The sequence below is a fragment of the Urocitellus parryii genome, chromosome 7, assembly GCF_045843805.1.
Source record: "Urocitellus parryii isolate mUroPar1 chromosome 7, mUroPar1.hap1, whole genome shotgun sequence".
Taxonomy (NCBI): Eukaryota; Metazoa; Chordata; class Mammalia; order Rodentia; family Sciuridae; genus Urocitellus; species Urocitellus parryii.
Genome location: NC_135537.1, coordinates 169,863,516 through 169,891,447, shown reverse-complemented (window position 1 = coordinate 169,891,447; position 27,932 = coordinate 169,863,516). Strand labels below are relative to the sequence as shown.

Here is a 27,932-nt window from a genome sequence, read left to right as displayed (position 1 = left end):
TCTCACTGCTGTCTTCTCCCACCCAATAGAAGCCGTGATGCTTCTTTTCTCTTATCTTCCAATGTGTTGCAAGAATCCTGCACATACACTATAAAGGCTCAACTCAAAGGCCTACCTCTGACGACCCAACCTATATTCTAGCTTTTATCCAATTTGGGGGAGATGGGGGGAATCCTCTTGAGTGTGTGTGTGTGTGTGTGTGTTTATTGTTAACATGTAGCAACAGGCTTTAGGGACTGGCTGCTAAGTTTAGCACAAATCTGACTAATGAAGAATATGTACCTTCACTTCCCTTTTCCAGGTTGAAGTCAAATTCAAAAGCAAGCTGGGTGTGGTAGTACATGCTTGTAATCCCAGAGATTCTGGAGGCTGAGGCAGAAGGATGCCAGGTTTGAAGCCAGCTCTAAACAACTTAGTGACTTGCGACCCTGTCTTCAAATAAAGTAAAAAGGGCTGGGGATGCTCCTCAGTGGTAAAGTGTCTCTAGATTCAATCCCCAATATCCAAAAAGAATTTAAAAAAAAAGAAAAAGCAGTAAGCTTTAAGAAAACATTTTTATTTAAAATATTATGAGTATTGGAATGAATACACAGATAAGGCATTTAAAAAAATTCTTCTGTTTCAGACTGTTTACTGGCTCAGTTCTAGCTCTGTCCTGGTAAAGGCCTCCAGAAACCTCACCTATGAAATCTGGCCTCATGAGAAGGGATTCCGACCATACTGAAGAGAAGCCAGCTGTAGCCGAGCTCTGAAGCGCTCAGCTTCCAGTTCCCGGAAGAAAGCGTCATCGTCATTCTGCGTTATCATGTTCTGTAGTTGCTGAATTTCCTTCTCCATCTTAGATCTCAGCTCCCTCTTCACCTTATGTAATGTCTAAAAGAGGATTCATGTCATCCTTTTACTCCAAACATTTATCTAGCCCTTGTCTATTTTTAGTCTTTGCTCTACCTTCCAGCTCATCAAGCTCCTCCAATAAATTTATAATTTAGCAGCAGCTCTTATAGAGACCTGAATGAGTGAAGTTAAACTCACAGGACAAATATCTTGAATGGTAAATGGATTATCTTATTAGTATTCTCTCCATTCCCTAAAAGGTACAATACTGTTTTCTATTTTCTAGAAAATTTCTATCCTGTTAATTATTACCTGAGCCTGGAATTTCTCTCGGGCTTTGAGTTCCTGACGTTCCTGTGATATGGCTTCTGCCAGCAATGAAAACTGTTTATAGGGAAGAAAAAGAAATCTTATTTAGTGTAAGAATTTTTACATTTGGACTGAAAACATTAAACCCTGTTCACAGGCTTAAAATCTTTTCTTAGAAATGAAAAAAGCAATACAATATACTATAGCCAAGCACTAGCTTATTTTATCTTAAATTTGTCTTGGAAATAGAGTCATTGTAATTTATACAGTCTGCAAAGTTCTGAGTTAACAAACAGAGGTTTATTGTCTGTATACTAAGCCAACTTTTGACACAGGTGGTCAAGATCCAACACATTCTAATGAGCCCACCTGGTCCTTATAGTAGTTCTCCATCGAGTCCAGTTCATTCTGATGCTGTCTCTTTTCTTCGTCTCTTTTTTCTTTGGCATAGTTTCTCAGGTCTTGTAATCTTTGTTTCTGAATTTGTAAACCTTCCTCAAACAGCTTCTTAAATATCTGTCATTTAATGACAAAGATAAATTTAAGCTGAACTTCATGATCGTTTTGCTCAACTACAGGTAAATACCAATAGTATTTTTTTTACAGATTTTTAAAAACGGGAAGCTTTATTACTATTATTCACATATCATAAACTAACCTTCTTAAAAATGTATACTTTGGTAGCTTTGAATAATTCAGAATTGTGCCATCATTACCGCTAGTTTCGGAACATTTTTGCTCCAAAAAGAAACCCCATGTCTGTTGGCAGTCACTCCCTATATACCCCTCCTTTTAGCTAGCACCATTAATCTACTTTCTATATATGGATTTGCCTGTTCTGGACACTTCTTTCTCTTAGCATAATTTAGCATAATGTTTTCTTTTTTTTTTTTTTTTTTTTAAATATTTATTTAGTTAGTTAGTTCTCGGCGGACACAACATCTTTGTTGGTATGTGGTGCTGAGGATCGAACCCGGGCCGCATGCATGCCAGGCGAGCGCGCTACCGCTTGAGCCACATCCCCAGCCCCAATGTTTTCAAGTTTTATCTACATTACAGTATATATCAGTACTTCATTCCTTTTTATTGTTAAATATTCTACATGAGTTTATATTTTAATTATATTTACATTTAATTATTATTTTGTTCATCCATACTAGTTGTTTCCCCCTTTTGACATTAGAAATAATGCTGCTATGAATATGTGTGTACATCCATACCTAAGGATAAAATTACTGGGTAACATTAACTCTTTATGGTCCTCTGGAGGAACTGCTAAGTTGTTTTCCCAAGCAGTCACACCACTTTACAACCTCATTATCCCTGCATGGGAGTTCCAGCTTCTCATCCTTAACTGACTTTTGTCTTTTGTATTCCCATTCTTGTGCATGTCAGTGATATATTGTAGTTTTGATGTGTATTTGATTAATAATGTTCAGTATTTTCTCACTTATCACAGAGATCCTTTACTGCTCGCTTCCAGAAACGAATTCTCAAGCAGCCATGTGTATAAGGCAGGAACTCCAGAGCAAAACATGCTGCACTTCTGTGCAACACTTACATGAGGTGGTTGGCATTTGGGGAGCCATGGAAAAGAAATCTGTTCAGCAGGTTTGAGACGCTACTTATTCTTTTTTTTTTTGGTACTAGGATTGAACCAGGGACATTTCACCACTAAGCTATATCCCCAGCCCTTTTTATTTTTCATTTTGAGACAGGGTCTTGCTAAAGTTGCTGAAGATGGCTTTGAACTTGTGATCTTCCTGCCTCTGCCTCCTGAGTCACTGGAATTATAGGCGTGTGCCACTTGGCTCGGATTTCAGATTTAAACTGAGGCAAGACTTATGACAAAGAAAGTAGTCCTAAAATGTAAGACACAATTTACCTTCTTAACAGGGCTGGGGAGAAAGAACACACTTACCATTTCTTCCCGGGTTCTCATTCTCATCATTTTTGCACGCAACTGAACTCTATAATCATCATAATATTTTCGGGCACGAATAATTTGCTGACGATTTTCTTTTATTTTTGATTGGGTCAACCTCTGTCTATAAATGCAGTCCTTGAAGTCTTGCTAGGAAAGGAGAAGAGGATGTAAGGATAAGAGGAAGGCATATACAAGCATCACATCTCCCCCAGAGTCCCTTAAGATGTCTTTGAGCAGAAAGGCAGCCATGCAGGGACAGTGGCCCTGCATCCTGCACAGAGTGTGAAAGACCATCAGTTCCCAGAAACCCTCATCCTTTGCAGCTTCATCACCTTGATCTGAAGAGCAGCACTGGCAAGACCCGACAGTGCAGAGAGCAGCCAGGACCTGAGCACCTCCCAAATTTGAGGGTCTCGTCTCCTCACTCTACCAGAGATCACTAAGTCACAGCCAATGCCTACTTAACAAGAACAAGAAAATGGCACTCTGGACTTTTAAGCTTGAGTTGTCAATATTTAATTAGGACAATATCAAAGCAATGAGGATGAAATGAGGTCCTATATCCAAAGCCTCCAACTCAAATATTCAGATATTTTCACCCATTCAGTGGTAGAGTGCCCCTGGGTTCAATTCAATTCCCAGCACTGGGGGGAAAATTGTATTTAGCATTTCTATAGCATTTGCCCCTAATCAATTTTGGATAAAGCCCTCATTGCTTCTGCAGGCAAGTGTTAGAAGAATCTGTACTGCTCAGCTATACAGATAGAAACTAAGTTATACTTATTTCCTTTTAAGTTCAAAATTAGAATGCCCAACTTGTTCTTAACATACCAGTCTCTTGTTATGTTCATATTCTTTCTTGACAAGGGAAGTGAGGATTTCATGCCTTCTCAGGGCTTCTTCTATCTTTAAGGGAAATAACAAGGCAAGTTAACAATGATGTTCAAGTACAAGATCTTCCCCTTTCTGGTTTATATTCCTACACTGCAAACTGTTGGTAACTTACTTCATCCTGGAGTTTCTTCTTTGATCGACTGTCCCTGTGTGCCTCTTTATTGAGCTGTTCAACATGTGCAATTTGTTGTTTCCACATTTTGCTTAGTGTTGGGCCAGAAACATAGAGAAATGGAAACTGCTCCAGCATAAGGGGCAAGAGACTGTGTTCATTTACTTTCACTGTAAGGACAAATAAGATGCTCTTAATTTGGGAAACGTGCCAATAAGAACTCTTACCCCATCTTCCTGGTATGTTGATATGGTGATGATCCTGAAAAAAGCCATTCTAAATGTACTCATCACTTTTGCATTCCTTCTTTGATCAGAGTAAGCCAGCTACCTGTTAGGGATGAAGATAAGCTCAACATTCTTACTGATGATATGCTAGGCCTGAAAGTGCATACCAACTGCTTGGCTGCCTCAGCACCTGTAGGTGGATGCTTCCTATGTGTTAAAAGATTCGTCAGCCCTCCTAGTAGGCATGTGCTTAGAAGAAAAACTCTGTTTAATGGCATGTAGCTGGAAGGCCAGTCATCTTTGGGGAATAGTTGAAAATCTGGCATTTTACATGACCCAACTATCAGTATATAGAGGCTGGACAGGCCATCTGTTTGCCTTCGAGCATCCCTTGCATTCTACCAACTTCCCAGAAACAAAAACAAAAAAAGGCAACCAGAGTGAGGCTCAAGCTGGAGCTGTGAGTGGTAGCCCCAGCTTTTTCTTGGTGTAAATATATAGGCTTCCCTAAGGCAATTCTTCAGAGTTTTTAGCTCTCTTTACAGAAAACCAGCCATATGGCAGTAATAAAGAGTCACTTTCTGCTGCTAACTGGTGGATGTTAGTTTGCAAAGCTATCCTTGGAATGCAGTGCATACTTTCAAAGTTGGCCAGTTTTTCATAAAGTACAATTCTGTAGTTCTTACTTGGAGCTGCTTTATTTGGCCTTTGGAAGCCACCTCTTGAACTCTGAGTTGTGGATTTTCTGGAGTAAATCTTCCAGGGCTGACTATGTTTGGGAGTTCTTGTATGAATGACTTCTCTGTATATTTTTCCCTTCAAAGCAGATATGGAACAGAATGGAAGTAAGTAAAACTCTTTCATACATCATCTTAAACATTTTATACTGACAAAATAGCTAACCAATCCCTCGACAAATCACCTTTCTTCTAAATCTCTAAAAATCTAGCTAATGTTCGTTTATTCTAAGGTAAAGACATCTTTTGGCCATTGGTGTCCCTTGGAATTTTTCAAGTTTTCAGTCACCTTGTCCCACACGCTAAATACACCTAGTATTAATGCTGTGATATGCTTGTTTCTTTCAGAACTTTTCCCACATAGATTAAAAAAATTCCCAAGCAACTATGCATTAGGTTTAGTTGTGACCACATTGTACTTCATAACCCATTTTGTTCAGTAACATTTAATAAAAGCATTTCCCCATGCTTTTATTTAGTTTCTGTAGTCAACCTTTTGAAAAGCATTACACATGCTTTGGGTTTCTCATACTCAATAAAGCAACTTGGCTTCTGTCTTCTCTTATTCCCCGTTAACTTGGTCAGCTTATGCAATTTTTTAACCCCCTGGTGAACTGGAAAGTAGAAACTCATAAAAATTGATACAAGTTTTAGGCAGAAGGGAAAACACTAGCTTTCTCTGGTATCATGTCTTGCTGTATCTTAGCAACCTGACTATGAGTAAGGAAAAAAATCCTACATTATGAAATTAGGAAATGAAATCCTGTCTTTTCCTAAATAGCTATTGATTAAGACCCTGTTGGGTCTTTTTTTTAAAAAAACAACAACAACAAAAAAAAAAACTGTACTTCCCACTGATCTGATCAAATGCATTTATTATAGTGGAGACTTTTACCCACTGTTTCCTCCTCCTCCTCCTCCTCATTTATCCTTTGAGATCCAATATTGTCTTGAATTTTATTTCTTCTTAGCTCCCTTTCAAATGCTTCAGTTAATGCCTAAATGGGGAAAGGTTATATAATATTATAGTTGTTAAAAAACATACATGTGAGTGCTGGGGCTGTAGCTCAGTTGGTAGAGTGCTTGCCTCGCATGCACAAAGCCCTGAGTTCAATCCCCAGCACCACAAAAACAAACAAAACAAAAAAACCCACATATATATGTAGGGGAAAAATTCATCTAGGAACCTTTCAAGCCAAAAATATCAAGCTCATTCTCTCCCACCTTTTTATAAACAGTTCCTTTCAGGCTCTATACACGTTGTTTTAAAAGATATGTAATTGGGACATAAAATGAAATTTTACATAATGCATTTTTTTCTCACAGGTTTTATAATTATTTTGATACTCCCCTAAATGGAAGTTACATGATGAATTACATACTGATTATAACTACTGTAAGACATTTGAATTAATTTTAGTTTTCACTATTATAAATACTACAGCTGGGCACTGAGGCAAATGCCTGTATACCCAGCTACTCAGGAGGCTGAGGTAGAAGGAACCCAAGTTCAAGACCAGTCTAGGCAACTTATTGAGCCCCTCTCTCAAAACAAAAAATAAAAAGGGCTGGGAATGTGGTTCAGGGGTAGAGGGCCACTGGGTTCAGTCCCCAGTACCACAAAAAGAAAAGTTGTTGTGGTATATGCCTGTAATTCCAGCTACTCAGGAGGTTGAGACCAGGAGGACTGGGCAACTTAGTGAGACCCTGTCTCAAAATAAAATTAAAAAGGGCTCAGCAGTATAGCATTTGCCTCATTTATGTGAGGTCCTGGGTTTAATCACCAGTACTGCCAAAAAAAGAAAAGGAGGTGGGGAGATTATGAAACCTACTAAAGCAAACAACTAAGTGTCCTACATTTATGCAACATTTCAAAATCCCTTTGCCACAGCAGAAAGTCGTCCTCAGCAATCATCATCATACCAGTCTCCTTGTTGGAGGCCAACCATCTCCTCCAATGGATACTCAGTGGCCCATCATGTAATTCAAATGATCTATCATGTGTAATCCACCTCAAATTCCCCTTATATCTTAAGTTCTCTCTGAAAATACCAACTCATACCGATCTTTTCCTTAATCCACTGGAACAATAAGCTAACATTCTTGAGAATTTCATGATTTATTCTCCTTAAGAGGGACATAGACCATATCACATAATTCTCTATCATCCACTCAACTCAAAACCTTTAATCAACAGCATGCTAATTTAATTCAGGATAGCAAGGATAAATGGCATTGTCTCCTACCCAACAACAGTCAAGGAATGGAGAAGTACCTTTGCTTGGAAATGGCGGATATCTGTTTCTTTTGGCTTACGCTGCCGCCTTCTCTCTATCTGGAACTGTTTGTGTTTGTTAACTGGAGATGGAGAAAGCGAATGGGATCTGTAAGGTGGCTTTTTGTGCTTGGGAAATCCTGCAACACAGAAAGGCCATTTACCATTAGTTCCTGACAGGCAGAATGTTAAGCTGGAAACCAATTAGTTGGTTCTCACCAAATCCAAAGAGAAGGAGAAGTAAGTGTGCTAAATGTATTATAACTAATTCATATTTGTATACTTAGTCATACCAAGTAAACAGACAAATGAATACAAATATGAACCATCTCAAGCATTTAGTTATATATTCAATTTTGGATTGAATTCAATATTAGATTCAATATGAATTTATATGCATAAAGTTCCTTGACTGGCAATGGGGGGAGAATCTAGATGGAGAAAAGATAAATTATCTGGGCCATGTGTCTGCATTCTAGATCCTAAGGAGAAGATGAAAATATATACACATAGCTTATAAATACTTACAAAGTAGAATACTTATAAACAAAAGTTAACATGGTTAAGTACTGTCTAAGCAGTCCAGATTCTTCCCTAATGAATAAATAGTGACATATATGCTCATACCAATGGGATACATCTGCAAATTTGGTCATACCGCAGCTAAAATGAATTAGCTGGACCTTTAAGTATCAAAATAGATTTCCAAAACAATGTTAACACACACAAAAAAAGCAGACTGAAGAATGATATATATAGTATCTATGTAAATTTTTTTAATTTTTGTTTTTTTTGGGGAGTGATGAGGATCAAACCCAGGGCCTCAGGCATGCTAGGCAAGAGCTCTACACTGAGCTGTATTTCCAGCCCTATGTAAAATTTTAAAAGAACATAAAACAATAGTATGTTTAGATAAGTAATATATAAACAGTCAAAGTATGAAAATAGTCATAAACCCAGCCTAGTGGCACACCCCTGCAATCCCCAAGCTAAGGCAGGAGGAATGCAAGTTCAAGGCCAGCCTTGGCAACTTAGTGAGACCATGTCTCAAAATAAAAAAGAAGGTTTGGCATGTAGCTCAATGATACAGTGTCCCTGGGTTCAATCCCTAGTACCAAAAAAAAAAGTGCTATTTTTTTTTTATCCTTTTGCATATTTCTGAAATTTTTCAAATGAGAAAGTCATTAAAAACACACAGAACGACCTAAGTAGTTCACATGGACACCACCATTCTAGGTCCCTCTGGGTTTGTACCTGGCCTTAGCTTCTTTGGCTCATATTCCATGATGCTGTCACTATGTTGAGAAAGTGTCTCCTCATTTCCATTCGCCATCTCTTTGTTTATAATATCTTCTTCATAGACAGTCTTTTCTTTAATTCGATCACCCAGAGCACTTTTTAACATCTATTGAGAAAATTCTTTTCAACATCTTTCATTGATTTCAACAGAATGTAAATTAGTAGAAGTAGACAGCAGACTTTTAAAGTTTCCTCTGATAGTTACTAATAATAAGCTTTCAGATGCTTATGCATCTTTAGCTTTTAAAGGCTGGATATTGATGCTACCAGCTACTCAGTTTCAGTAAGCTTAACAGTAAGTCAAGTAGGGATTTAATTAATTCAATGTTGTCTCACTGCATTTTGTGGCAATCAGTGATCCATCCAACTTTATATCAGATCCATCTTTAATAACAAAGGGAAACTAAAGATAAATGGTTTAACATTAACTTGTATATTAAATGATTTAGTTTTCATCAGAAGTCAATATAATTTGGACAAATCTGTGTCATACTTGGTTATATCAAGAAAGGTTAAGAGATCATTATTCATGTCTTACCTGTTTGACTTCTAGAACATTTTCACAATAACTAAGACTCAACTGATTTTCCAATACCTAAGCTTAGCTTTCAACTTCAACTGGGAGACACTGAAATGCTCACTAACCATAGTAATTATACATTAAAAAACAAAACTTGCCCAATCTAGCTCACAGAGCCGTTGAGAGAGTTTCTCTGACACTACATGTAGTTCTTGTTCTGTTAACCTCTTTCTTGACCTCTGCGGGGAAGGTGAATCCCATGATGAGACTGCAGCTCTGTTTTCACTTCTGTAACGAAAGTGACCATGTGACATTTAAGTAGCCACGTATACTTTATTTAGTTCAAAATAACCATGTAATATATACTTTAATATATATTTCATACTGGTTTCCACAGCTAAATTTGTAGAGTGTACCCTTCACTTTTCAAATCCATTTGCAAACAAACTATCAACATGTAAGCCTGGGTAGTGTTACCTTTTTCCTTTGGGAATCTTCCTTGTTCTGGGGCTGGGGACCCGAGTTGGGTAGGCTTCCTGTTCACTATTGTCAGGCAACTTGGAAGTTAAGGTAACTCTATCATCTGGTTCCTATTAACACAGAACAAAGTTAATTTGAAAAAGCTACAAAGACGACAGGCAAAATCCTTTTGATGGTGGGACGCAATAAAACTGTGGCACCAAAGCTAGATTCTTCAATTTCCTTTATTTTTAAATGCATATTGATACTCAATGTTAAAGGACTGGAGCATGTCTATCATTTCTACTCAGAGGAAAAGTGTGGCTTAGAATGCTATTCTAATATAAAGCCAGGTGAGGCGTTCTCAAACATGAAATTTCAGGGATAATGCCTACAACTAGACAATTACAAATGATCAAATCACAAATTTTTATCTCTTCTATTGAAGAATCAATCAACTAAAACTGTCTAAAATTGAAACACTTTTAAACAAACCTGAAACTTCCCAAAATATAAATATAGACCCAACACTTTCAATAATATTTTCTTAACCTTAGAGAGAATCTTTTTTGCTTGTATGTTTGGTGCTACAGATTGAACCCAGGGCCCTTGAGCACACTAAGCATACATACTCTACCATTGAACCACACACCCATCTCCTAGAGGGAATCTTAGAAAATTTCTTGTGATAAACATTATTTAGTATTTAATGATATCCTCAATTACACTTCAGAATCCTTTTCTTCTATTAAATTTAGTACAGTTTAGTAAATAGCAATAATTAATCAAATTTTAAAAACTTTTAAAATGAAATTTAAATGTCCAGCTTAGTGAATTATTTCAAAATGAATTCTCCCATTCACTGCCACCCTAGTGAAGAAACAAGAATTACCAATAACGGCATTATACCATCACGGCAAGACTTCCCCAAAGGTAACCATTATCTTATGACCCCTTTCTTTCTCTCTCTTTAATGTATCCACCCTCCTATCTGAACAGACACAGAGAATGTTTAAAATGATGATTACCTAATGCTAATGATGTTTATTTCATCTTTGTACCTTTTCTGCACTGTTTGAACTTTTTAATAATGAGAATTGAATGTATCATTGTTTATAAATTTACCCTGGCACATATTTGCCTGTTCTTTCTAGGAAGATATGGGCAGAATATATATATATATATATATATATATATATCCTTTTTTTTTTTTTTTTTTTTTAAAGGGACCGGGTTTCTCCATCCCTTCCATAAGAAAAAAATAAAAGCCAACAGGCCAAGATAATAACAGGGGTTCATGCTGACAATGGAAATACAGATGAATAGATTTCCACCCCCCCTGCCCCCGGCTTTAAAACAGTAGTTGGGATTGAACCTAGGGTTGCTCTACCATTGAGAACATTTCAGGCCTCTTTATTTTGAGATAGTCTCTCACTAAATCACACAGGCTGGCTTCAAACTTGCCAAGCTCAGCTTCCTGAAGAGCTGGGGTTATAGGCATGCACCACTGTGCCCAGTGGCAATTTGCTTTTTCACATTTTCCAATATTTCAAACATATTTAAGTATTTAATTGGGGATATACAACAGTGTTCTGAAGTCAGAATGCTTGAGTTTAAATCCTGCCTCTAATAATTGTTGTGTAAACTCAGACAATATATGGACCTCTCTACATCAGTTTCCATAGAAAATATAATGATTTCTCCAGAACTGTTTGGAAGAATAAATTATCCAACACCTGTAAAGTACCCAAAACTGTGCCTGGGATAAAATACACTTATTTTATCCCAACCTTCCTATAACAAGAACATGCAGGGGTATGTAGAAGTAGATTTTAAGAAGTACAATGCTTTGGTCAATGCAATATACTTGACTTATTCTAACAAGAGACCTCTAAATAGATAGGCTTCTGGTGTTGGAGATGGAGCTCAGTGGTAGAAGAGCACTTGCCTAGCAAAAGAAAGGCCCTTGGTTTGACACCCAGTACAATAAGTAAATGAATTTTTAAAAATATGGGCTTTCTAACCAAATGCAAGCAAATTTTTCCACTTACAGAAAATGCCGTGTGCTCTCCAGATGAATTCCCGGCAGGGGAGAAGTGACTTGCACGCAGGTATTCTTTTCCTATAGGGCAGGGTGCTCGAGGTTCTGAAGGGTGGTAGGGTGGATGTAAAGGAATAGCTGCTCGGATGGGCTCCCCTAGCTTTCTAGCGCTTGGAACCATACTCACAGAAGGGGTTTCCACTAGTAGGACAAATTAAAGTGGATCTACGATGAAACTCTAAGACATAAATCATTTTACATACACCTACACCTATATAAATACATTCACACACACAAATCTTTTTAACTTGATTAAAAATAAAAAACACAAAACATAATTAAAGCAGTGATACATCCTTAGCCAACAAGTAGAAATCTAATTAAATCAGAATGAAAGTAACCTTAATATTATATAGTATAAAAATGGACCCTGAAAGTTATTTAAAAATAATGAGCTGGGCAAAGTGATACACACATGTAATTCCAGTGACTTGGGAGGTTGAGGCAAGAGGTTCACAAGTTTGAGGCCAGCCTCAGCAACTTAGTGAGATCCTGTCTCAAAAAATAAAGGGTGGGGATATAGCTCAGTGGTAAAGTGCTCCTGGGTTCAATCCCCAAAGAAATAAAAATAATGAAAACTGGAAGCAACCAATGTTTAAAGAATGGCTGTGTAAACTTATGGTTCATTCACATGTTAGAAAACCAGCTGGCCATTAACAATGATTTTATGTAATACTACCATATAAAAATTCTGTAATAAATAGGAATATTTTTCAAGTACTATATTTTGTTATTCAGTTATAAGTTGAAGACCATCAACTGTATGTATATATACATATACAAATGTATCAGACTGTATTATCCTTAAAAGAAAAACAAAAAACCCCAAATATTTTGAGAGAAGATGACTTAGATAATAAAACAGGGGAAGTAAAAATATGTGGTGGGGCTGGGGTTGTAGCTCAGAGGTAGAGTGCGCTTGCCTCGCATGCCTGAGGCCCTGGGTTCGATCTTCAGCACCACATTAAAGAAATAAATAAAAATAAAGATACTAAAATTAAAAAAGCACCTTTGCCTTAAAAAAAAAAGAAAAAAGAAAAAAATGTGTGGCCAAAGACCATATTAAGCAGAAATTAGAGCTCAGAATTAAGAAAAAACAATTACAAATAAGATCACGTAAAACCAAAAAGATTCTTATATAGTGCAACTAAGTAAAAAGACCATTAGCAAATGTCCTGGACAATGACTGTGTCAACCCAGGAATAGACTAAAGAACGAACAACACATTACGACTCACTATCTTCAACAAAGGATGTCCTATCCTTGAACAGAAAACTAGATGAGGGAGGGTTTAACATATCTTCCTGTAGTTTTGCAACTGGTGAGGGTGACATTTTTTTAGACTGCTTGTGGACAGGACTTTGAGCACCTAGGAAAGAAAATAAAGGTAAATTTTTTATCTATCAAAATGTTTGCTAAATATTATACTAAATGCCAAGAGGAATGTTGAAAGATACCAATTATTTTTAATAACTAACATATTAAAAGGCAGTTCTATAGTCCAGAATCACTTTTACGACTTGAAAACAAGATTTTACTCAATGTTTCATTACTCTGCTTCAGAAAAATAGGTGCTAGAGTTGTAGAAATGCTGATTGTTATATGGGCATTTCTAGGTATAAAGATGTTAAATGAATTAGGGTTTGTGGCTAGTACCATAATCAAAGAGTTACAGTTCAGAAATTAAAATCTAAATTAGATACCTGTGAATGTGACAGTTGACATCTTAATCTAATGATAAAAGGAAGCTGCCATAAGCCCTTTCATCAAATCAATCCCAAATACCTTTGCTAGCTTCCTTCTCAACCTTTTCTCCTTTGCCTTAAAAACGTTAAATCAAATTCCACTCTCTACAATTTGAAAACAAGTATAGATTGAGTATCCTTTATCCAAAATGCTTGGGATCAGAAGTATTTTGGATTTTGGAATATTTGCACATACAGAATAAGATCTTAGGGATGGGCCCCAACTCATTTATGTTTCATATACACAGCCCAAGGTAATTTTATACACTATTTCTAGTGTTTCCTGAATTTTGACTATGATCTGTTATATGAGGTCATGTGTAGAATTTTCCACTGGTGATATCATGTCAGTGGCTCACAGAGTTTAAGATTTTGCAGTCCTTCAGAGTTCTGGATTAGAGATTCTTGAATAGTAAATCATCTTTTACTGTTGTACTTAGTTTACATGGCACTTAATATCAGAGGACCCATTTCTAAAATCACCATCCCCTCCACTGTGAATGTATCTGACTTCCTTCAAGTAATGTTCTTACGAAATAACTATACTTTACACTTTGCCTGTGATTTCAGACAACTATTCATATTTAGTGCATAATGGTGCTAAAAGTCCTTTACTTTGCCTCTCTCAATGACAAACTCATGTCTTTGGTCTACTGTGATGTTCAGACTTGGGTTTTTGAACATAATTTCTTAGGAGTGCAGCATCCATTCCTTGGAATTAGAGTATTAGTGCTTACAGGGACTTTAATGTTGGTTTAGTCCAATTCTCTTATTTCAAATTTGAAGAAATGGGGCTCAGAAAAGGTAAGAACCTTGTCCAAAGTCACACAGCCAGTAGCAGAGTCTGGATGAGAAAGCAGACCACCTGATTTCCAATTCAAAGTACTAATTATGGGGTAGCATTCTTGTCTTTCTATTCAAAAAATACTTATTTGGGATGGGTGTTTTCCTAAGTTTTGAAAAATTATGATGAACAAGAATAATCTTACTATATATTTTTATTTATCAGCAGTTTTCACAGGTAGAATGTAAATTCCATGAAGGCAGGAATTTGTGCCTGTTTTGTTCCCAACTCTCTCACCACTGCGTGGTATAGGAAAAGCACCAAGTAAGTATTTGCCTAATGACTATGATGTGGCCACTTTCCCAGGAATTCACAGTTTACACAACAAGCTATAAATTACCAAGCAATGTGGGAATGGTGTTAATAGAAAGGAAGAGAGAACGCAGAGTTGACAGCCTGAGGCAGGTAGGAGAGGCTGGGCTATGGAGAGTGAGTTTGTCAGTAATAGGAAGAAAGAGCACCCCAACAATATATGTCAAAGATGAACATGGCATGCAAGGTGGGTAGGATAGTCACAGGGCCTGAAACTGGGAATGAGAGATATTACACACAGTTCTACTGTGTGTAAGCAGATTATTGGAAATATGGCCTAAAGCCTGGGAGGAAATTTGCTATTGGAGTATGAACTTATTAGTTGAAATGATGAAAAATGTCCAATTTGGGAAAGAGGTACTCCAGAATTTTGACTAAACTGTAAAGATACATCCACAATTCTCTTCTCGGGATATCAGGTCCCACAAAGTACATGACAACCTTGCACCCATAGATTTGCCTTGATCTTATGTGCCTCTGTGCTTGTGACTCCTACTTGCCTATGATTTCAGACTACTATTCATATTTAGTGCATAATGGTGCTATTCTGGAATTTCAATGCTGAGGTTCAATTAGGACTCTATTCTTCTAATATTAAAGAACATAATCTTCATATTGTTTTAACAGCATACTGAATAATAACTGATATTAACTACTCACCATTACTTCTTAGAGAAAAGGTGTGTGCTGTGTCTCCGAGTCTAATTATTTCACCAGTGGATTCTGCTTCATCTTCATCCCAAGAGGGTCCCAAAGCCTCAGGTGAGGAGGAGCTCCTAGAAAGAAATTCTCACTCACTCAGGGCCCAGCCTGACCATAGAGGACCCTTCCTGCTTCCAACATCCAGCCTGCAGGTATTCAGATTGCTCATTTTCTAGGTGCAAAAAAATTGAAAAAAAACAGAGCCGGGGAAGTAACTCAGCAGTAAGGCACTTGCCTAGCATGCCTGCAGCCTGAGATGTACAAAATAAATGATAGTGCATGATCTTCCTCTTAATGCTTATCAATCCTTGCTGCTTGTTTTGTGTTGATAGATATATAATGAAAAAAACTGTGTATAAAGTGTCAAGGATGAAATGGACAGAATACATACAGAGGACAGCTAACACGGGTGAATCTAAAAGTGCAAGAGTGGAGGGAAGTCTGGTAGGGCATTAATTTTGCACTAAATATCTTTGAATTGTCTCACTTTTGCAATTGTTTTACTTTTTAAAATATAATGATAAATAAAGTCAAGAATTTCACCTTATGATGGGTCTCCTTTGAGACATTTTTCACAATGTACTTTACCTAAAAAAAAGGTATTTGCCAGCCAGGTGTGGTGGTACATGCCTAAGATCCCAGGGTCTGGGGAGGTTGAGGCAGGAGAATCGTGAGTTCAAAAGCAAGGTACTAAGCAGCTCAGTGAGATCCTGTCTCTAAATAAAATACAAAATAGGGCTGGGAATGTGGCTCAGTGGTTCAGTGCCCCTAAGTTCAATCCGTGGTACCTCTCCCCTCCAAAAAAAGGTATTGCCTGTGTTTTTCAAACCATGACATACTCCATAAAAAAATCAAAATTTAGATATTTAAAAGAAAATCACAATATTATGTTCAAGTTTTAGTTAGCAAGGAGTACAATCAAATCTGTAACAACAATATATTTTGTCTATGAAAGTAGCATAAATTTTAAAACTGATATTGATCAATGAAAATGGCTCATGAAGTACCTGCTCTTTCATGCTGCTGGTGGATGTAAATTAGTCATGGCCTCCTTGAAAAACTTGGCAACTTTTATTAATAGCCTTAAAACATTCATACTCTTTTACCCTGAATTTAACCTAAAGACATGAGAGAAAGGGAGAATAAAAGAAGGCTCCCCTCCCAGGGTCACTCTACCCCTAAACTATGTCACCAGCCCTTTTTATTTTGAGATAGGGTCTTGCGAAGTTGCCCAGTCTGGCCTCAAATTTACAATCTTCTTGCCTGGCTTGCTTTTTAAGAATTTTGTCGTCACCGTCGTCGTCATCATCATCATCATCATCATCACCATCACAAACCTCCACATTATAAGATTGGAGTAGTAAATTATGTTATAACTACGTGAATGATGATACATAGTCATTATAATCCCAGGTATTCAAGAGCCTGAAGCAGGAAGATAACAAGTTCAGGGCTATCCTAGGCAACTTAGCAAGAACCTATCCCAAAATAAGAAAAAGAAAAAGCTAGTGATGTAGCTCAGTGGTAAAACACTTACTCAGCATGCATGAAGCCCTGGGCTCAAGGGCTCATGCTAAATAAATAAAGTAAAATAAAATTAAAACTTACTGCAGGGCAGAGGGTGTATGTAGCTTAGTAGTGGTATGCTGGTCTAGCATGCACTATTGTCCTGGGTTCAATACTAAAAACTAAAAAAAAAATATTATAGATAGTTTGACAACTTGGGAAAAGATTGGATGTGTTAAATAAAGATAATGCCTACAAACAGTATGACTTCATCCAAAAAAAATATATAAAGGACTAAAATATAACAAAATGTTAACAGCAATATTTAGTTTTACATGACAAATTTCATCTTTTTTCTTGCTGTTAAAGAATTTCTCTGGGGCTGGGGTTGTGGCTCAGTGGTGGAGCACTTGCCTAGCACGTGCAAGGCCCTGGGTTTGATCCTCAGCACCACGTAAAAATAAATAAAGATATTGTGTTCAGCTACAACTAAAAATAAAAAAAAAAAAAACACATACACACACACACACACACACACACACACACATAAAAGAATTTCTCTGTACTTTACAAGTTTACTCAAAGGAGGATGAACAAGGAAAAAATGATGATCTTTTCATGATCAAGGGACAAATGAAAAATGAGTAGGTAATTAAGATGGAGAATTAGTATTATATGTAGCTCATGTTCATAAAACTCCCTCAAAAAGGTATAAAAAAGAAGAAGTTAGTAAAAATGTTCACATTAGCTTTTTTGGGTACCATTCTGGTATACTACGTGCAATTTTAATTCTTAGTAGATGAGAAAGCACAATTTGTTTTGATAAAATTCAGACATTGTGGGCTACCTCCCAAAAGAAACTCTTTTCCATGATGATTTGGACTCCTTAGTGCTTTCTAGCTCTTCCAAAGGTTCTCCTTCATGGGATTCTTTAAAATACTGTTCAGTTTCACCTGTTTAAAACAGATTAAAAACAACAATACCAAAAAAACCCAAGTTAATACCATTTTTTTTTTCTATAAAAGAGGCCAGAAGAGGTAAGTAAAGTGAGACAACCCCCAACCTATAATGGTAATCTAGGCTCCCATGACAGTGAAATTAGAAAGAATCAAATCATTACCTTCAATGAGTTACTCAAGTAACAAAGAAATAAGAAGCTCGTTGCTTTCAAATCAAGGCCTACCAAGTATATTATGATATTTTCTTTTTTAAGCAATGTGATAGGTTCACTTATCATTCTTTATACTTCTCCATCTGTAAGGGATGTCTGAGGTAATCAATTAAGATGGCAGGAATAATATGATTCTATTAACCTACTTCAAGTTCCAAGACAACCATGCCTCATGTGAGAGTCAGAACATATCATGGTTTAGATGAAATTTTTCTTAAGACCACTGACCTTTTTCTCCAACCTAAAATACCCAAGGAATACACGCTTTCACCAGCAGCACTAATTCACTAGGGCTATGATTTTAGGCGTTATGAGGATAAAATCTGATTCAGATTTACCTCTCCGGATATTCCAATGCGTAATTCTAGACATTTCCTGTTCAAACATCCACCTCATTATTTTCTATTTCTGTATTCACCAAGCAACATCTTAATATCATTTGTCAACACTGATGGTGCATATAGTCTGAACTAGGCTCTGTGCTAAACGTATCTCCTTACTTAATCTTTACAACAAGCTTCGTATGAAAAAACAAGTCTAGAGAGTTTCTCAGACGGTGAGGGTTTGCCTTCAAATCCCTCATTCTTCAATGGTAAATGATAATGCTAGCTCAGGTTTCACAGAGAAGCTGCCCCGCACTGCTGGCATGACTAATGCTAGCAAAGACTTCCTTTCCATTTTGTCAATTGGCATTAAAAAAAATTTTTTTTTTTTAGTTGTAGATGGACATAATAGCCTATTTTTTTATTTATTTATATGGTGCTGAGGATCAAACCCAGAGCCTCATGCTTGCAAGGAAAGTGCTCTACCACTGAGACAACCCCAGCCCTGTCAATTGTCATTTTGAAGAATCTGATCAGCTCCAGATAATAATGCCAATTAAGTACATTTTGGACCTGCATAAGTGAGACTCAAAACTTAGATTCTAACACTGTTCAATTGTCATCCAGGGAGGGCCAACTCAGCAACTCCCACCTATCACAGCTCAGCTCACCACATACTACCAACCTTTCTGGGAGGTAGTATCCTTCAGCCTTTCACTACCACTAGATTCACATGAGAGCAGTCTTCATCCCTCCATCCCCACTGCTCTATCATCAATGAGGCACTATCTTCCCACTCCTCCCCACAATCAAGCACTGAAGTGTAAAAACTGTTGTTGACTTTATAACAGTTCAAATAAATTTTATTTACTTATAGTTTTCTGTCTCTTAATTTTGCTGCTAAAAAGACAAAATGATACAGAGGATCGAAATACCTATTGGTAACCTTGCATTAGGTGAATTCCACAGGTTAATCACTTTCAATACTCGCCCCCAACTTCCTTCTTTCGTGTCTATTGTATGTATTTAAGGCTGTCTCCCTGACTTAAGTACAAGTTTTTGGTTTAAGTCTTTGTTTTTGTTTTAAGAAAAATCAATGACATGCAGCTTTGAATCCTTCCAAAGTACCCAGATTAGCATTTAACACATAACTACACCCAAAAGTTTAGAATTTTAAGAAAAAGAAATTTCCAATGTATACCTTTCAATCTTCCCTTCTGGCTTTTAAATCATTTTAGCAGAAATTGATTAAAGATAGGGAAGTATCTCTAACTAAAAACTTTAAGATTAATTTAAAGTATTAGAATCACAGCACAGGTCTATCCATGATGGCAGAAATTAGAAAAGGTGAGGCAACCCAAATTTTTTATTGTAACATATTAGAATTTGTTAATTACTGTGCTGATAATTTTTTGGATAAATTTGTAATATAAGAACGGATAATATATTATTCCATTCATGATCAACAGTATTATGTATTAAAGATGATACAGTCCTTAAGTACTACTGATTAAGTTTAAATAACCATAACACTTTTAGATAAAAATAAGGCAATATTGATATTCATAAAACAAAAACATCACAATAAATTTTTATAATTTGGGTAACTGGGTTAAAGAGTAAAATAAAAATATTCAGCCGGGTATGGTTGTGCATGCCTATAATCCCAGCAGCTCAGGAGGTTGAGGAAGGAGGGTCACATGCTCAAAGCCAGATTCAGAGGGGGGGAAAAAAAAAAAAAAAGAGCTGAAGATGTGACATAGTGCTCCTGGGTTCTATCCTTGGTACCAAAAAGAAAAAAAAAAAAAGTATATTCAGGCTGGTAGTCAGGTGCAGTGATGCATGACTATAATCCCAGCCACTCAGGAGGCTGAGGCAGGAGGATCACAAATTAGAAGCCAGCCTGGCAACTTAGCAAGAATCTATCTCAAAAAAAGCAAAGAAAAAAGGAAGAAGAAGAAAAAAAAGCTGGCCATCATGAAATAACAGTGTTGGTAGAAATGCCCCAGTTCTTCCTGCTAATGCCTTAGTAATATCCAAATTTGTAATATAAAATGGTGATTCTGACATAGGAAATTTTGGAATAAGAAATTTTATGCAATAATAGAACAATAAATAACTCAGACAGAAATTTAGGTTCCCATTTTAGATTAGCTTTAAAGTTATTTATAAGTAACAATCCAAATTAACAAAGGATTTGATGATACAGTTTCCAATCACCTGAAACAATTAGAAATATACAATTAAATTTATCAAGCATATTGTATTGGTGATTCTGCTTCTTAAGAAAAATAACCAAACAGATAAAAGGCAAAAGGGTATGTAATCCTTCTTGGGATTTCTTTTGCTGGGGTTCAAACCCAAGGCCTTATCCACACTAAGTATGCACTCTACCACCGAGCTCTGACCCCAGCCTCTTCATACTTTTTTTTTTAAATATTTTTCTTAGTTTACATAGATACAATATTTTTATTTATTTATTTTTATGTGGTGCTGAGGATGAATCGAGTGCCCTACACATTCAAGGAAAGCACTCTACCACTGAGCTATAGCCTCAGCCCAGCCCCTCTATTCTTAAACTTACTTTTCTCATGAGATGTTTCACTGATGTGTTCTGTAAGATACTCCAGCAATCCATCAAATATTTCTAGGAGATTCCTGATAGATTCTTTGTCTCCTTTCACAATATTTTCTCCTGAACACAGAACATAAAGCTATTAAAAATTTTAATAAAAACCATTGAGAGCCTCATAATTGGTTTTAGGTTTTTATTTTGGTACTAGGAATTGAGCACAAGGGCACTTTACTACTGAGCTACATCCCCAGCCCTTAAAATGTTAAAAAAAAAAAATATATATATATATATATATTTTTTTTTAAGTTGTAGATATATATTTTTAAGTTGTAGATATATATATATTTTTTTAAGTTGTAGATGGACATGATATCTTTACTTATTTTTATTTGGTGCTGAGGATCAAACCCAGTGCTTCACACATGCAAGGCAAGCGCTATACCATTAAGCTACAATCCCAGCCTCTCCCTTTTTTTAGGTTCTTGCTAAATTATCCAGGCTGTCCTCAATCTTGCTATCCTTCTGCCTCAGCCTCCCAGCACTGGGATGGAGAACCATACCTGCCTTGAAAGTCTCATAATCTTGAAATGGATATAACATTGTGAAAGAATATATGGATTATAAACTCAGAAGAAATAAAATTATAAATATTAAAAACATTGATCTTGTACTATTTATTATATCCAAAAAAATAAAAAATAAAAACAATAGGCTTGGATATAATGTTTAATAATAATAATAATAATTCAATGGCATATTTCTTCTTTTTTTTCAAGAAGCAAAATAACTGGATTTAAGAAAAGATTTTCTTCCAGGTACAGTGATGCATGCTTGTAATCCCAGCCATCCAAGAGGCTGAGGCAGGAGGATCACAAGTCCAAAGCCATCCTCAGCAACTTAGCAAGGTCCTAAGCAACTCAACAAGATCCTGTCTCTAAATAAAATATATAAAAAGGGGTTGGGGATGTGGCTCAGTGGTTAATTGCCCCTGGGTTCAATCCCTGGTCCCCCCCCCCCAAAAAAAAATCAAATTTCTAATAAGAGTCATACCACAACATAAAGCAGCAAAGCAGAACTTTATTAGGCTGGTGGGAAAAAAATGACAGAATAAAATACTTTCAGATTGTGGGATCCTATTTCTTTGGGTTGGTTTGTTCTAAAGGTAATTACAGTAGAATAATACCAAAACAAACAAAAAAAAGTCAATACTTTTTCATTAGGAATTCATGGTTCTTTTCCCCTGTTTACTTCTATTCATACTGTATAGATCAAACCATATTTCTGATTAAAACTGCATCCATGAGGTTTGATCCCCAGCACTGCAAGAAGTGAAAAAAAAACACCCAAAATCTCATCCAGGCTCCCTTTCTAAATCTAAATCTAAAAATCCTCTCCCCTTTTTGGGGGTATTGAGGCTTTAAACCGGGAGTGCTTTACCACTGTGCTACATTCCCAGTACTTTTATTTTTTATTTATTTATTTTTGTGGTGTTGGGGATTGAACCCAGTGCATTGTGTTTGAAAGGCAGGCACCCTATCTACTGAGTTATATCCCCAGCCCCTAGTACTTTTTTTTTTTTTTTTTAACTTTTGAAACAGGGTCTTGCTAATTTGCTGAAGCTGGCCTCAAACTTTAGATTCCCCCTTCCTCTTGACTCAGACTCCTGAGTTACAACCACCATGCTTGGCTAAATCCCTTTTTAATCTCGCCTCATCCTCAACTCTCTAGTCTCATCTCCTACCACATTTACATAATATCCAGAAGTTAATCTTGAAACAATTCCTAGCACAGTACTTGGCCCCTAATAGATTATTAACAAATGCTAAGTTGAAATATTGAATAAAAATGGATCGGCAAAAGCGTGGACACTTGACATGTTTAATGTCACTTAAAATGGACTCCAGTCGGGGCTGGGGATGTGGCTCAAGCGGTGGCGCGCTCGCCTGGCATGCGTGTGGCCCGGGTTCGATCCTCAGCACCACATACCAACAAAGATGTTGTGTCCGCCGAGAACTAAAAAATAAATATTAAAAATTCTCTCTCTCTCTCCTCTCTCCTCTCTCACTCTCTCTTTAAAAAAAAAAAAAAAAAAAAGGATTCCAGTCAACATCAGGTATGGATGGAACTTGGCCGTTGTGATGCTCTGGTGATCCCTTTGGGATATCATGCCTAGCATTCTCAAGAATTCAAACCAGAATGGGAGAAGCAGAGTAGAAGTTTGACATCTGAGAAAAGCTGGCCACTCTTAACTTATGATACAAAACTATACTAGAGTTGGAATACTTTATTCTATTTGAAATAATGAGTGTGAAATCCTGTTTTTAAGCCCTGTGTTTTTCTGGCTTAAAATACATATGCATACCCATGGGCATACTCAAGACTTCTCAGTTTCCAGGATGGGGAGCATACTCTGCCAACCCAGCAATTAAGACTGTTGGCCAGAAAGCATTGCTTTGTGGTGGAAGAGAAACTACTTTGCACACAACATAAGGAGTCAAAAGCTGCTCTGCAATCTACTGGAGGAGGTAAGCAATTTGCAATAACTCATGGGTGAGTGCAGTTTGTGAGAGGCAACTTCACAATAAAAACTTCTGCAAACATATGTATGTTTACAATCTTTCTATAGTATATTTCAAAAGTACAAATATCAGAAAATGTCCAACATACTCAGGTGATTTAGCAATTTCAAACTGCAAAGGAACAGGGAAAATCTGGGATCATTTCTTAAAATAATTTATCTCCAAATTGATTTATCCCATTTACTCCCCTAGAACTGAACTTAAATACTAATGACTGTATCTCTGCAAAAATTTGTTCTTGTCAATATTAAGTTAAGAAATGTCAATTTCCTACCCTTATTACCATTTATCTTCTTTAACCAATGTTGAAAAATACATCAATAGTATACGCCTTCTTTTTGGACTGAAATATAGCTTCAAGTCCCTAAGATTCTCTGTTCCTTAGCTTGAAATAATTTATTGGAATAATTCTTATTCACTACTTTTGACAAACATAAGGATTTGTAAATATATTTGGTATGCTTGTTTTTGGAACACAGCAAAGTAGCTTTCATTTTATTTTAGGAAAAGTCTTTAAAAAGCAGCTTATATTATTAAAAGCTTTTGAATATATAATATGGTTCAAAATTCAAAAAAATATGATATATTGTGAAAATCTGGGCTCCCTTTCTTGTAACCCTGAAGTTCCCCATGTTGGAAGCAATCATTATTAAAGTTTTTTAAATCTATTTTTCAAGAGTCTTTCTGACTGCATTCAACAGGATATATCTGCATATATATTTTCCCTACTCGTTTTAACAAACTGCAGCATACTCTATACAATATAACTACACTGTGTTTTTCTCACAATATACACTGGAGATTGCTTCTCTAAAATGGAACACTTTGTGCACAAAGAGCATTATCAATCATCTTTTAAACCTATTTCGCAGTTCACTCTCCAGAGCTATTATTGTTTATCTAAACAGTCCCTATTAATTGGCATTTAAGTGTTTCTAACTTTTAGCTACTAAAAACATGCAGCATGGGTATGCTTTAATATAACAAAACAAAAATATACATGAAATTCATTTCAAATCCAGATCCATCACAAACTCAGTGTTCAATTCTCCTGAAAAGATTTAATATATGATTGCCCTAAGTATATCAGTTGTCTTGGTTCAGTCTTAGTTTGTCGGTTCTATAAGATCCCTCATTTGGTTAATTAAACAATACCTAATGTTATTTTACTAAGATGCATAATTATCTAATATACTAACCTGTTATGTGAGACAAGCTAACCTGCAGATAATCCAAGGCCAATGAATCAATCACTGCTTGTACATTGTGGGCATCATCCTCTTGACTCTTGGGAATAGCTATGAGGTCTGTGGAGCAAAAGTCACATTATTTTGCATCTATGAGGATCCAAGTTTTTATCTATTTGTCTTTGACTAGGCTTTTGAGTAAACCCAAATGCAACAAAAGTAAGCTGTGCATTAGCTGGACAGATGGTAGTACAGATAAAATGATAAAGCCTGAATTCTACAAAGTAGTATCTTTTTAGTTGAATATTTATTTTTCAATATTATTTAATTATTTGATACTATACCCAACATATAAACATGTTTTACATTAAGTACCATGTAAAAGAATATGCAGATGAACAGGGAAACTCTGGGATCATTTCTTAAAATTAAGTATCTCCAAATTCAAGGGGATGTGAATAGTTGATAAGGAAGGCAAACATAAGCAGAGACTTGACAAAGAAATGAAAGCAGTAAAGGAATCTATGGATGAGAATTCTGAGAGGCGAGTGGTGGGAGGGAAAGGGAGAGAGAAGGGAAACTGCATGGAAATGGAAGGAAACCCTCAATGTTATACGAAATCACATATAAGAGGTTGTGAGGGGAAAGGGGGGGAAAAAAACAAGGGAGAGAACTGAACAACAACAGATTAGGTAGAAAGGGAAGATGGAAGGGGAGGGGAGGGGGGATAGTAGGGGATAGGAAAGGCAGCAGAATACAACAGTCACTAAAATGGCATTATGTAAAAATGTGAATGTGTAACTGATGTGATTCTGCAATTTGTATTTGGGGTAAAAATGGGAGTTCATAACTCACTTGAATCAAATGTATGAAAGATGATATGTCATGAGCTTTGTAATGTTTTGAACAACCAATAAAAAAATAAATAAAATTAAATTTAAAAAAGAATTCTCAGCTATTTAACCAAGGTCACAGCAAAATGTGCAAATCACAACTTAAAATATAAATTTACTATCTTAGTGAATTAGGGTCAAAATAAACATCAATTCTTATTTGTAATACTGGTTAAGTAGCAGAATCCAACAAATTTCCAAGTTCTGCTCAATTTTTAAAACTTTGAAGATTTATTTACAGAAATGGTGTGACTTTTACAAGGCATTAATATGATTAGATTAAATGGGGCTGGCCTTCAAACTGATTTGATCAAGGCTATTATTATGAGAGGGTCCCCTAAAATATTCATTAGCATAAAAATACTACATTTGGATAGAAATAAGATGCAGACAGAGAAAATAAAATTTTATAAATACCAAGGGATTTAACTAAAAGAACTAGAAACTTTTGGCCCAAAATACAGACACAATTAGTACCATTTTTTCAGTGAACTTACCTGGAACTTTTTCTCCCAAAATGGATTGATAAAGAGCAATAAAAACATTAGAATCACAATCTTCAAGTGTGTGTATCCTCAGATGTATGTGACATTTAAAAAGAAGGTTATTGGCAATGGTTACCCACTCTGTTGGGGAAAAAGGAGAAAATAAGTCTTTACTAGCACTAGGAAAAGTCAAGCACAAAATATCAACAACCTCCACAAAACAGATATTGAACTCTACAAAATAAGAAATTTATTAAAAAATTTCAAAGACCCTCCTAGTTAAGATTTTTGAAAAGATGTATTGGGATGATTTCCAGAGTTTATAATTTCAATTTTTATTGTTGCAACCCAAAATCTTTACTTATTTAGTATTAGTTTTTATTTTATAAAAGCCTTAAATAAGTGTTTTTACTTAAAAGGTATAAGTAAACGGACTATCATGTTATTTTAAAAAGTTTGCAAATGACAATCTCAAGTTACTAGAAACTAATTGATGGAGGATGTTTAAAATTCCCAATAGTATTAGTTATGTTTTTACCAATTGTGCAAGTCAAGGTCTCTCTGGTACCCAAAAGGGTGGTGATTAATTTAGGCTGTTAAGAACTGGAATAATGATAACACTAATGCATCTGTTAGGTTTTATTACATTTTATATACATTAAAAAATCCCTAAATTCCAGAACTAGCATCTTAAAAATACTGTTGAAGTTCTTTGTGGGCTATACCACATCCGGCCCTCCCCCAGTGTTAGGATTATCAAGATTAAAGATTTCTCAACTAAAGATAATGTAGAAAGCTTGAAACATTTGTTCACTGAAATTATTGGTGATTAAAGGGAAAGTACTTTAGCATTAGATGCATCTCCGGTAAGTAATGGACGCACGTTTTGGAAGCAAATAAGTCTGTGTATCTTCCATACACCGATTTCCCTCCACATGCCCATTTCTCATAGCTGACCAAACCATGACAACCGTTTTGCACTGGAGAAAAGGACGAAGCGTCCTAGACAACCAAATCAATTCGCTTTTCGAAAGCGATGCCAGACAAACCCTTAACTCCAGAGGGCAGCAAAACAACAACACAAAATCCCGCTATTTTGCTTTGGCAAAGGCATCGACGTATCTTAAAAAATATCACGTCTTTCAAGACCAATATAAACGTAGGTTCGGCCTCAGCACCCACAATGCAAAAGCGGAGAACACACTGACAGTGGCTGGACATTCCAGAGAAATACAAGTCCGAGAAGATCTTTCTGACTGCTGCATAGCAGCCAGGATGCGGATGTCCTACCAGCCTCACCACAAGACCCCTCTTTCACAGCCCACGTCGCTGTCCGACTGCCTTGAAGCACAGAAGTAGTAAGGCTGAGACCCTTATCCAGAGAACCCGCGACTGCGACCATGTGCCATACGGTCACGAGCTTCAGGGGCAGCCCAGACCCAGTATTGGACCGCCGGAAAGTTGGACAGCTGAAGTCCACAAACCAGGGATCCAGGCCGAGACTCACCAGCCTCTGAGCCAGACATGTCGCGGAGACGGGTCACCGCCGGACTCCAAGGCGGGCTCGCGGGTGACGGCGTCCTGTTAGGGCCACACTGCGCAGACCCGGAGCGAACAGAAGGGGGAACGGACCACATTGCGGGGAAGGAGGGGTGAAGAAGGGAGGGACGTTAAAACGGCTCCTCGCCGCTGATTGGTCATTACAGGAACACTTCCTTTCGCAGCACGAGACGAGGCAGCAGTTTGCGGGCTCTAAGAAACCCTTCCCCGCGGGCAAGATCCCGCGAAAGTGTTCTCAGGGAGCGGGGCTGGACAGGCCAGGTCATCCAGCAGCCCTGGCCCGTCTCCCGGGGGCAAAAGAACTGCACTTCCGGTGAGCTCAGTTAGTTTGTGTTCCTCCGCCGACGCCAACCAAG

General features: G+C 36.8%; 1 protein-coding gene across 1 annotated transcript; it reads right to left on the bottom strand.

Moving 5' to 3' along the window:
- Positions 1-581: 581 nt before the first annotated feature.
- On the bottom strand, positions 582-27,883 carry Cep95 (centrosomal protein 95). Its single transcript, XM_077801171.1, has 20 exons — positions 27,524-27,883; positions 26,029-26,157; positions 24,651-24,758; positions 20,882-20,992; positions 17,651-17,756; positions 15,256-15,371; positions 12,932-13,063; positions 11,645-11,835; positions 9,612-9,724; positions 9,293-9,422; positions 8,570-8,720; positions 7,316-7,455; positions 5,940-6,038; positions 4,990-5,119; positions 4,077-4,246; positions 3,902-3,976; positions 3,065-3,217; positions 1,513-1,659; positions 1,147-1,218; positions 582-873 (listed from the first exon to the last, which is right to left on the bottom strand). Exons 1-20 carry the CDS (start codon positions 27,651-27,653, stop codon positions 697-699), a joined length of 2,580 nt encoding a protein of 859 aa, XP_077657297.1. The 5' UTR covers positions 27,654-27,883; the 3' UTR covers positions 582-696.
- Positions 27,884-27,932: the final 49 nt, after the last annotated feature.